Source organism: Meles meles, chromosome 7 (assembly GCF_922984935.1).
Source record: "Meles meles chromosome 7, mMelMel3.1 paternal haplotype, whole genome shotgun sequence".
Classification (NCBI taxonomy): Eukaryota; Metazoa; Chordata; class Mammalia; order Carnivora; family Mustelidae; genus Meles; species Meles meles.
The window spans coordinates 22,487,732-22,500,037 of record NC_060072.1 but is presented as its reverse complement, the minus strand read 5'-3'; the positions used below and the strand labels follow the sequence as shown (position 1 = coordinate 22,500,037).

Here is a 12,306-nt window from a genome sequence, read left to right as displayed (position 1 = left end):
AAACTTCAGGGAGAACTAGAGTTCATACTTGGGCATTTTGGCTCTAGCACCCATTACTCCTTTGTACTATGACTTGTTATAGCATATAATTAACAAATATTTGTTGTTGGAGTATAATCTAATCATGGAAAATTTTCTAGCATCATAGGTATTTTGAGTATGAAGCATGTTTTGTATTTTGCTTAAGATTCTAAGCCTTCTCTTTACATATTTCAGTATATGGTTATCTTATTTTAGTTTTTTTAATCTCTTTAAGTAGCTCTGGGAGACAAAAAAAGTATGTAAGAACTCTGCTATAGTGTTAAAGCAAGAAATAGATGTTGTGTTTCAAGAAAATGAAGTGATGGTTCTTGCAGCTGACAATATAAAACGACTGCAGGTGAGTGGTTTTTAGAAAACAGTTGGAAAAATTGTTTTGATTGAACTCACAATTAACATTTTTCTCATTCAGTTTCGAACTTGGGATCAGGCATAATTGTGTAGTATCTAACAGGTGCTCAGTAGGTATCAGTTGAATAAATATGTAGGTTTTGAGCTGAGTTCCAAATATGCTTGTATTTCGAATTAAAAAGAAGTGATACCTCATCTCACTTCACTCCTCTCCAGTTGGTATCTCTGATCACATCCTTGATTTGCATGGAGTCCAGGAGGATAACTTGAGACAGACTGACTGAGGGTAGGGCAAAGCGTTAACAAGCTGTAAAGCTCAGCTTGTTGTGGAAAGAACAGTGACTGTTCGCTCAGGAGGTACAGGTGCAGCTTAAGCTTTCTTGTCAACTAGTTTTATGTGATGTTTGAGTAAATCGTACACTTCTCTGAGCCTCACTTCCTTTACCTATAAGGTCCTTTTTATTTTCAGAAGTCTGAGCTGGTTATGGGATGAAGGTGGGATCCAAATTCTGGAGACAGATAAATGGAAGTAAACTGTCTCTGGCATGTGGCCATTTCTCCTTGCCTATTGTCAGGGGTCAGAGTCAAGGTGTGAGACACCCCTTGTTCTATATTTTACAAGTCTTACTGTCATCCTTAATATGTTGATGTGGAGCTCCTAATCCTCTATATTTCAGGGAGGAATTGGGGTGTAGAATTGAATGTGCAAGCCTCATTATGGATTTTTAGCTGACTTAGGATATTTTTCATTGCAGTTTTCTTGTCAAGTTCAGTGTCCCCATGCTTGTATTACCTTTATTAAATTTGTGCAACCTTTCTTTAATAGTTGTCATAACTGTGAGACTTCAGAAAGAAGTCTTATGTCTATAAAAGTATCATTTTGTGGGGCGCCTGGGTGGCTCAGTGGGTTAAAGCCTCTGCCTTCGGCTCAGGTCATGATCTCAGGGTCCTGGGATCGAGCCCTGCATCGGGCTCTCTGCTTAGCAGGGAGCCTGCTTCCTCCTCTCTCTCTGCCTGCTTCTCTGCCTACTTGTGATCTCTGTCAAATAAATAAATAAAATTTTTAAAAAAGTATCATTTTATTCTGTGTCAGTGTTTGTGGGAGAGGTTAGGGGATAGTTAAACTGACAATAATTCCATTTAAGTGAGCAAAACATTTTTTAGTCATTACTTAGGAAAATATGGAAATTGATTTTTGAGAGAAAGAAGATAAATTCAGATTTTAGCAGTTCAGACTTCATTTTGAATGTCTAGTAGATCAGAATCTGCTGGATAAGATACTGTAAAATAACGAGTACCTTTTTTGATACCCTGTAATCTTTATACCTGAAACAAATATGACTGCTTATTTCATGTTGGAAAATGATTTAAGACTTTTCTTTTTTTTTAAGATTTTATTTACTTATTTGACAGAGAGAGATCACAAGTAGGCAGAGAGGCAGGCAGAGCCGGATGCTGGACTTGATCCCAGGACCCTGAGATCGTGACCTGAGCTGAAGGCAGCGGCTTAACCCACTGAGCCATCCAGCCACCCTGTTTAGATTGTAACAGTATGATAGAGGTAGCTGACAATTGATTTAAGCCTGAGATGTAGTTCCCCAGGTCACAGTTTTTAATTGAGTGATGAGACTTTATTAATGAGACTTAAAAACGTAATAGTTAGCATTGGTACATATTATGAAATTAGGTAATCTTTGTTTAAGCATTATAAGTCCAGTCACCCAAATTATACTTATGGGTTCTTCTCCAAAGCTCCCTTCTCCCCCACTCAGAAAGGTGGGAATCTTAATTTAGCCTGTTTTGTGAGCGATTTAGGGGATATAAAACCCATTTTTATTTGAATATGGCTTTTTAGGTATCCTCAGTCCCATATCACTAGCCCCCTTGAAAAATATCTGAAAAGTGTACTTTAACAAATGATAGCCCTATTAAAATAGACTTTTTTTTTTTTTTTTTTTTTTTTTGGTGAAGAAATGGAAAACCGGGTGCAGAGCTAGCTGTGGGATTATAAATCAGGCAGATGTGTCTCAGGTGGTGCACACAGCAGCTGCTTTTTAAACCTTTTAAAGCTCATTTTATTTTATGAAAATGTATTTGAACCACAAAAGTGAAATGAAATGAAGGTGTGAAGAGCTAAATGCAGCTGCTGAGACTAGGATAGGGCTTTGTTGTTCCCTTGGAAGCTCTTGTTGGTTATTTTCTGTTTCATTTTATTTTTTCAATTGAAGTCCATTCTAAAGAACAGATACTGCTCTTACGGCCTGATAACTGATTGTGCCTTATTTTTCATTAGCTCATTAATGGAAAAACAGGTCAGATTGATTATCTGACTGAAGCTCAAGTTAGTTGCTGTTGCCTAAGTCCGTGTCTTCAGTACACTGCATTTGGAGGTGAAGATGGAGCCATTGAGGTATTCTGTTCTAGTCTTCAGAGTCCTTCTGGGCAGGAGAGTTATTTATTTAAAATTGACTATGTATCTGGCATTGTAGCTTATACTAAAGAAATCTTCCTGTGGTATATTAGTCATTCTTCTGTTAGACTAAAAATAATCTTACAGTCCTGTTGGTGGTATATTTTTCAGATTCCCTTTACTACTGTTTCTCATGCTTTTTGTCCTTTTGTGTTCTTATTCTCTACCTAGTTGTTTTACTGTTCTCCAAGTATATCAGACACCCTGAGAGATTTAGCTATCTGTGCAAAGAGCATTGTTTTTCTCCTTAGCTCTTGGTGTAAGTTTCCATTTTGGTACTGATAAGGTTCATTGGGAATGTCTGTGCAGGGCTGTCTTATGCTTACCTGTTTCACCAGCCCTTTCTGTTCTCCTTTTTGTATTAGAAGTAAAGAGGTATTACTTTATTACCTGAAATCCTTAACTTATTAAAGAGGACCAAATAAATTTTAACAAATGCAAAAAAATATAATAAAAATGATTTTATCACAACACACGTTGTCTTTAGCTGTATAATAATTTTTCAAAGAACATTGGTTCCTTCTCTCACTTTTTCTCACCCAGACTTTTTTGGAATTATTTCTTAATTTATTAATTGAGGCACTAGCCACATTTATTTTACCTTGGATTTATTTTCATAAGGAAAGACACAAATATTCTCCAGTCCATACTGCTTCACCGAGAGGAGACTATATATTTATACGCAAAGTGAAGAAGGAAGCATTTAGAAAGTGATGTCAGTTATTATATGTTTGGCCATTGTGGCATGGATTTGGAGTTAAGGTTTTGTGGGGTTTTTTTCCATTGTGAAAAATTACTGTGAAGACGAGGGCTATTCTGAAAAAAAGTATATTGTGGATGTTTTTAAGCAAGAGATGGTTGTACATTTATGAGTGAACCTTAGTCTCCCTCTCAGTGTCATCTCTCAAACTGGTGTGTATTATTTTTCATTCTTTTTCTTTTAAAGATTTTATTTATTTATTCGACAGACAGAGATCACAAGTAGGCAGAGAGGCAGGCAGAGAGATAGGAGGAGGCAGGCTTCCCGCTGAGCAGAGAGCCCGATGTGGGGCTCAATCCCAGGACCCTGGGATCATGACCTGAGCCGAAGGCAGAGTCTTTAACCCACTGAGCCACCCAGGCGCCCCAATTATTTTTCATTCTTAAAGGACCTTTGCTTCCCCCTTTTCTTTTAACCTTGTTGCCAAAACAGGCCTACATTCTTTTTGCTTTTACTAAGTGTCTTAAAATGAGCCATACAGATAGTTTAAGGAAATAATTCACAAAACACCCATGGCCTCACCCATATCCCTGTTCTCTTCAAAGTCATCAAATAATATAAATACTATATAAATGAATCATATTAGATTACCAATACTTGACTTTGTTTAACCTGTGAAATGGCATTTTCATTTGGTTGGGCCTAGAATCAAATAATAAACAGCTACCATTTTTAGGTGTTTATCAGTTTCTCTCATGGAATTACTATAAAACCCTGGATGTTAGGTGTTGTTATTCCTGTTTTGCAGGTGTCTAAACTCTTAGTTTCCACAACTTTCATTAAATCAGTAAATGGCAGAGCTACAGTTCAAACCCTGAGTCTCTGAGCCACTGTGCTCAGGTAGGGTGCTAGCCTGCCTTTGCAATGTAGCAATTGTAAGGTTGTCTGTCCTCATTGGGGAAGGCTCTCATTCACACAGTTTCCCTTTGTTTTCTAAAGGGCCTTTTATCAGACGTGCAGGTTAGGTTTGAATTCCTACAGTGTCCTATTTTAGCATCATTTGTATTTTCCTTAGGCTTCCTTGAGTACATTTAATTTGGGCAAAAGAACTTTTTTTGTTTTGCTTTGGTGAGTTCACTTGAAAGCCTTTTTGACATTGTCATTAGTTTTTGAGTTCTGTACCACTTCCTTTTCTCTGTATTTGGCATATTAGTCTTTAGCCCTGCTAAGTCTTCTCAGGGTACTTCCCCAGCCTACTCATATCCTCTTTTCTGTTACTTGTTCCCTCATTACCCTCGCCTTCCTTGTCTGTGTTGTTTTATAAAGAGCTTGCCTTGTCTCTCATCCAGAATTTTTTTCTTTCTTCTCTCTCATCCTTCATAAATGTCATTTTCTTTTTTGGAGGCTGAGTCCAGGCTGCCACTTGTTTGATGAATTGGGTAGTTGAGTTCGCAGAAGGACCACTGGTTGCTATTGCTATCTTGTCATTCCAGTGCGTGTTTTATTTTAGGGGGTGTGTGAGTGTGTTCATGTGTGTGTGTGTGCAGACACTTGTATATAAGTGTGTACCATTCATCTGTGTGTCTTTAATTAAAATGAAAGCACTAGGAGATGGAAATTTTATACCCTTCTGTAGTCTAATTTTAATTTAATGTCTTGGGGTATAATGCCTGGGTGTTGCTGAATTTCATGGTACTAATTTTCTGTGCTTTTCTATTTTGAAGATTTTAGAGCTCCTAAACAACAGAATTTTCCAATCCAGGATTGGGCACAAGAAAACTGTGCGGCACATCCAGTTCACAGGTGATGGGAAGACTCTTATTTCAAGCTCTGATGATTCTTCAATTCAGGTGAGGGAAAAGGTTAACTTCCAAGATATGTAATGCTGACTCCAGCAAGGAACCCTTCGGTTGTGGCTCCAATCTGATGTGCATTTTAAACATTTCTTTAAGATTCTTTTTTTGGCCATACACTGAGATTATACTCATAGGTTTAAATGAAACCCATTCATGTTTCCTATTTTTCTGTGGGTGATGCAGACAATTTGACTTGTGAACCCTGTACTGGAAGGTTGTTTATTTTGATGATCAAGGAATCATTTGAGTTCCCCTGCCTGCCTTGGTATTTGGATATGTATCAGTAAATATACTTTTTTGCCAGATTTATATGATTGCTCTTTACTTTTCTTGATAGTAGTAAAATCTGATTGAAAACTTTTTTTTTTAAAGAGAGTACGAGAGTGCATGCTTGCTAACAGGGGAGGGGTAGAAGGAGAGGGAGAGAGAGAATCCTAAGCAGGCTCCACACTGAGCACGGAACCTGTCTCAGGGTTTGATCTCATGATCCTGGGATTGTGACCTGAGCCAAAAATCAAGTGTTGGATGTTTAACTGACTGAGACATGCCCCTCTGATTGAAATAATTTTATTCTTTTAAGGATAAGATGTTTATTATAGGGATGAAATCCTGTGAAAAAAGAATAGTTTGTTATAATGAAGGATTGTGGATATAGAGGTATTAAGCCTACTATGTATTCTGTTAAAAATTCACTTTGTTTTTATCAGAGTTCTAATGCACATACTTTAAAAACTTAGGTAGTATTACAAAGCTCATTATGGAAAACAGGTACCCCCTGTTACTCATTCACCAGAATTACCTCTTTTAGCTTCTAGATACTTCTTTTGATATTTATCTTCATACCACCATATCCCATGCTTATAATGTTACCAATTTCTAGGTTTGAGAATTTACTGAAAATTAAGATACACATTAAGTTAAAAATTTAGCTTTTCTTCTTTTCCCGCCTGTGTTACCTTTGCCATATGCACACACCCTTTTATCAATTCCATTATCCTAATACAATTATAATAAAATTTTGTTTAGGTCATTAATGTCATTATAAGTAAGTGGACTGAGTGTACTATGAATGTGTTTTCTGCCTTAATGCAATTTAGGACAGTTCTATCCTTGACTGGATGTGGTTTGCAGTTATTTTATCCTAAAACTTTAAAGACATTGTTCCATTTTCTCCCAAAGTTCCAAAGCTCATATTGGGAAGTCTGAAGCTATTCTGATTCCTAATCTTTTTCTCTAGAAGATTTTAGGATCTTCTCTTTGTTCCTAGGATTTTGAAATTTCATGAAGTTGTGCCTTGGTGTGTATTTGTTTTATCCATTGCTTTGGACATTTTGTGATCCCTTCTCAGTTTCGAAACTTAACAGTTTTCAATTCAAATAAACTTGAATTTTTTTCTTTGATGCCTCTCCCTCCCAGTATGCTTTCTTTTCCTGTAAAAACCATCATCCAGATACTGGATCTTCTGGACTTTTCATGTAATTTTCTTTTTCTACATTTCATTCTTTTAAACCGTGCTCTATTTTCTGGGAGTTTTCTTCAGCTTTCTCTTCCAGCCCTTTCATTGAGTTTTTCATTTCTACTATTTAGGTGTATATGTGTGTATGTATATATTGATAGAGTACATGAGCTGGAACAGAAGGAGAGGGAGAGATAGAATTTTAAGCAGGCTCCACACTCAGTGCATGACACGGGGCTTGATCCCACAATCCTGAGATATGACCTGAGCTAAAATTAAGAGTTGGGTGCTTAACCGACTTAGACACCCAGGCACCCCTCATCTCTACTATTTTTAATGCTGAAGAGTCCATTCTTATTCTGTTTGAAGAACACTGTGTTCTTGTTTTATGGATGTAATATCTTCTCTGAGAATGGATGAATATATAAATAATGTATAAATTATATAATTTTTTCCTCAAAATTTAATTTTCATGCATAGATGCTGTTTCTTCTGAGGTTTTTTTTTTTTCTGTTGTGGTTGTTTTGGCCTCTTGTTTTAAAGGTCTTCCTCAGCTGTGTGGTGATCATTAGCTACTAGAAGTGGACACTGGAAGGCTGATTGAAAGCTCTGTGTGTTGACTGAAACCTTTTCTGAAAAACAGTCTGGATGGGGAATCTTTGTTGTCAGTATCTTTAGGTCTTTCGTCCTGGTCTTGTGAGATTCCTGGAGAGGAATCCTCTGGTCTTTCTGGCTGGAGGTTATAAATCTGGCTGGCAGGTCCTTGGAGCTAAGTGGGGAAGAGAACTAGGGGTGGGTGTAGTGTCTCCTTATTTAGTGTGTAAACCTTCATTTGATCCCCCTATTCTCAAAGCTATACTTCTGTCCTCAGTTGTGCTGGTGCCCTTTATTTCAGACTTCCTTCTGGTTTGCTTTCATTGTTTGGAGGAACATTTTCTACACTTCACTCTTTTTTCTCGTAGAAACTTTGTATTTAATGATGGTTCTTTCCTTTTTTACACAAAATTCGTTTTCCTGAACTTCTTGAAGACTAACACCTCTAGCTTTGTAGCCCTGCAGCTCTTCCTCCTTTTGTTTTCATAAAGCGTTAAAAATACCATGTTTTTATGATACTGCTTTGCCCTGTCTTCTTCTTTCATTTTTATTCAGACCTTCTCTTTTCCTTTGCTGCCATTATGCTGTTATACTCAATTTGGATTCTATTCCCAGCAGTTTTTCCTCATGGTTATAGTATTGTTCTGGTTAATTTTGAGAGTTCATAGGTCCCAGACTGGTGTAGCCCTTCCAGACTCTACTGTAGTCTCTTTGTACTCAGTTTCAGTGTCTGTTGCTGCTCTCCCGTTGGTCCACTGCACATCCCAGTGAATGTCACTTGGCTGTTTTGGAATTCTCTTGTTTTTAGTTCTGTCTGAGATGCTGGGATGCAAGTCTTCCAGCTTTCAGTTTGTTCCTACTCAGTTGTATCTTAGGGTTTGTGGGGACACTTCGTCAGTTAACATGGTATTGTTATCTGCATTTCTGGTTTTGCTGTTTTTTAAATATTTTTGTTTTTAATGAAGGCTTCAGGAAGATTTAAAAAAACTATGCCTGCATGGGTGCTGTCTTCCCACAGTTCCTCATAGTTCTGGTCCTCACCCCATCCCCACTCCCACCTCTCATGTCCTCAGTGATCTCAGTTTCTGAGCATTTGGTGAGTTTTGTAGTGTCAGTTTTGTTGCTTTTTTCTTTCTCTGATGCTTTTAGGATTCTGTTTTCTTCGTTCTGTTAAGTCAATTACCATTCTCCTGCTTTTTGGGCTCCAACATTTTTTTGTTTTTAAAGACTTTATTTACTTGTCAGGGAGAGCGAGCATGGGAGCTCACGCATGCATGAGAGCACAAGCACGGGGAGTGGCAGACAGAGGGAGAAGCGGGCTCCCTGTGATATCATGACCTGAGCCGAAGGCAGATGCTTAACGGACTGAGCCACCCAGGTGTCCCAGTCTTCAACATTTTGTTGTCTTCATTCCCATTGTCTTGACTTTGTCATTGTAGTAGAGTTTTAGAAGTGAAGGGGATATAAATGCATATGTTCAACAGAAGTTTGTGTGTTCTTTTATTTAATGTATTTGTATGTGTATGTATGTGTAAATATATATTTCCTATAGTAGCAATATTTATAGTATTAAAAACTGTTTAGACAGGACACCTGACTGACTCAGAAGAGCATGCAACTCTTGATCTTTGGGGTCATGAATTTGAGCCCCACATTGTGGGGACAGATTACTTAAATAAATGTTAAAAAAAAAGTATTTTGAAAAAAATATTTTTACATTGTGTCTTTGTGAGTTTTGTATGATTAGAATGAAATCTGGTTTCAGTGCAGAAACTTACTGCAGGCTCCCATGATACTGATGTATTAGCTATGAAACTTAGCATGATATTCACCTTTCTTCCTCTCCAGATGGCTTTGATATGGGTAAAACTAAACTACATCTGATGGGATTCTGCTGAGACATTGTATACTGTATAGTTTTTCTGTCAGAAGCTAAATTCATAGGTTCAATGACCTGCTTGAACATCAGATATTCTCAGCCAGGGGGAGAAATAATTTCTAGGAATATTTTTAGGATCAGAGTTAAATTATTTTTAGAAATATGAGTTAAGTGGTGTTTCATCCTTTTTTCCTGCTCTACCCAGAATACTTCTTACATTTAAAATGTTTTAATGAGTATACGTTCATGTAATAAAACTCTTGGTGGGTATGTCCAAGAATTGACTGGTGATTGGGTTTTTGTTTTCATTTTTTAGTGACTAATTGGATATTTGTCCCCCCTACCCCTGCAGCTTTGTTGAGGTGTGACAAAAATGTGTATGTTTTAGATGTACATGATGATTTGATGTAATAGGTACATATTGTGAAATAATTACAGTGATTAAGTTAATTAACAAATCTACACACATGTCACATAGTTACCATTTTGGAGGTTTATTTTATTCATCTTTGTATCCCCAGTGTGCCTGCCTGGAATTTAGTGGGAGTTCAGTAAATCTTTGTTGAACTGAACTAAAGTTATTGCCAAGATTTGCAAAATCAGGGGCGCCTGGGTGGCTCAGTGGGTTAAGCCACTGCCTTCGGCTCAGGTCATGATCTCAGGGTACTGGGATCGAGTCCCACATCGGGCTCTCTGCTCGGCGGCGAGCCTGCTTCCCTCTCTCTCTCTGCCTGCCTCTCTGTCTACTTGCGATCTCTCTCTGTCAAATTAAAAAAAAAAAAAAAGATTTGCAAAATCAACTTACCTGTTTATAGCACCAAGAGTTGTGAAAATTGAGGTCTACCTTTGGTATTTTTTGATCCTTTCTCTTGAGATAAATAAATCCCAAGTAGTAGTCATGTTTACCTGAACCAATGTATGAGAGTATATTGACTCTCGCAGGTATAAGAAAATTCTTCAGGATTTTTAAAATTTAAATTTTACTATTTATACTGCTAAAAAAATTCTGTAGTGTATATACATCACCAATGCTATAGCTAACGGTAGAGACATCCGCAAACTCAACCTTAATACATTTTGCTAATGCTGGTGAAAGTTTAGCTATTATGTAAGGTGATTCCATTAGTACATTGTTTTTGAGTCCAACCAAAAAAAACTATCCCTGTCATCATTGCCTTATCAGAAAACTTCTGCAACAAAAACTGCTAAGGCTATTCTTAATCTTCCCTTAGCGATTGTCAAATTTTGTGTTACATCTGCTCAGGAACACTCTTTGACTTCTTAATGTGGGGGGCAGCAGTAAGAACCTGTCAGGATTGAACACTGATTCGGACATAGCGAGGAATGGCAGTGCTTGTCACTCTGTATTTAATAACAGTAGCCACTGATTCTCTAGTCCAATAAAGCTCAGAAAGTAGGAGAGAGCCAGAGAGTTCCTAGTGGAAATGGATCTAGGGTATTTTATGTTTAGTTACACTGAGTGCCTTTCCTTTCTGATATGATGTGGGGAAAACCTCTGTTTCCTCCCCTTCTGCCACCATACTTCTTTGAGTTCTTAAAATGCTGAAATTCCTAATTCATTCTCTTTAAAACTCCTCTCACTTCCAGCTCCTCTTCTAGGGTCTCTTTGCCCCCTTATACAGATAACCTGCTCCTACCCCAACTTCTGTGAATGAGCACTTGGAGACAGAGAGATAGAGCGATCTGAGAGCCAGGGCTCAGTTGGGGAGGTGGCTGCTAAGTGTGGAGAATAAAGGAGTGAAAAAAGGGGGTAAGAGAATTATCATTTCTTTTACAGTTTTCCCTAAGCCTGAAAGCCTAAAAACATTTCTACAGTTGAACTTTCACCGTTTCACAAGTCAAAAACTTGACCCAGAATATCACTAATGTGCATACCTGTGGTGGTTGCTGATTTTTCTTTATCTTTTTATTCCTGATGTTAAAAAATGGAAGAAAATTCTGTTCCAGTCTGCCCCATTGCTCACATCTCAGCAATCCAGCTTCATCAGGCCTGCTGGGCTTGTTTTTTTGAATATCTTCGTAACCTTTTTTCCCCCTGATTCTTTTTTTTTTTTAAGATTTTATTTATTTATTTGACAGATCACAAGCAGACAGAGAGGCAGGCAGAGAGAGAGAGGGAAGCAGACTCGCTGCTGAGCAGAGAGCCCGATGTGGGACTCGATCCCAGGACCCCGAGATCGTGACCTGAGCCAAAGGCAGCGGCTTAACCCGCTGAGCCACCCTGGCGCCCCTTTCCCTGATTCTTTTACATAGCCTATATTTCAGCCAGATTGAACTATGAACCAGTCCCTATAATCTTGCCACGTTTTCCTGTTGCTGTGCTTTAACTCAAGCATTCATTCCTTTCATTTGAAATGCTCTTCCCAGGTTGTGAATCACACTTCCAGCCCATACCTCAAGCCTACTTTCAATCCACTGTCTCCATCATTTCAATTTCTTCTCCTTTCCTGTGCCTGAGGATTTCTTCCTGGAGCTCCATGTGAAAAATAATGTACTATATCACTTCCTTTGTCAATTTGAGGATTGCATTAGGGGATAGCTGATAGCTAAGATCTCTGAAACTTAGAATTTCCATGTCTTGGTTTGAAGCTGCTCTGGTAAGCTGACCTTCCCTGGCAGGAGGACCAGTAGGATTCAGTAGCTTCAGTGGAGCTAGAATCTTCAGTCTTGGCCTAGCTTGTGGGGCTTAGGAAATGGAATATGTAATAGGGATAATTTTCTCTGAAAAATTTAATCAGAGGGTGAGCTCACTAGCATATTATGGCTTTTCTCTATCTTCTGATATCATTAACTGCTCTCCAAGCAACTGAAGAAAATGAACTTTATTTAGGAGGAAAAATACTGTATTCTACTTCTGGTCAAGGTAATTACCCCAGCTTTTTTCTGTCTGTAAAATGGAAATACCTTATTCTTTCTGGGTACTCTTCTTTGTCTTACCAA

At 38.0% G+C, this 12,306-nt stretch overlaps 1 protein-coding gene across 4 annotated transcripts in view; it reads left to right on the top strand.

Moving 5' to 3' along the window:
- Window positions 1–12,306, top strand: part of APAF1 (apoptotic peptidase activating factor 1) — a 91,721-nt gene that overhangs the window by 67,909 nt on the left and 11,506 nt on the right. For all 4 annotated transcript variants that reach the window (XM_046011328.1, XM_046011327.1, XM_046011329.1 and 1 more), the window contains exons 21-23: window positions 260–379; window positions 2,684–2,800; window positions 5,285–5,410. In XM_046011328.1, coding sequence (XP_045867284.1) covers window positions 260–379; window positions 2,684–2,800; window positions 5,285–5,410 — 363 coding nt within the window. The remainder of the gene's footprint in view (window positions 1–259; window positions 380–2,683; window positions 2,801–5,284; window positions 5,411–12,306) is intronic.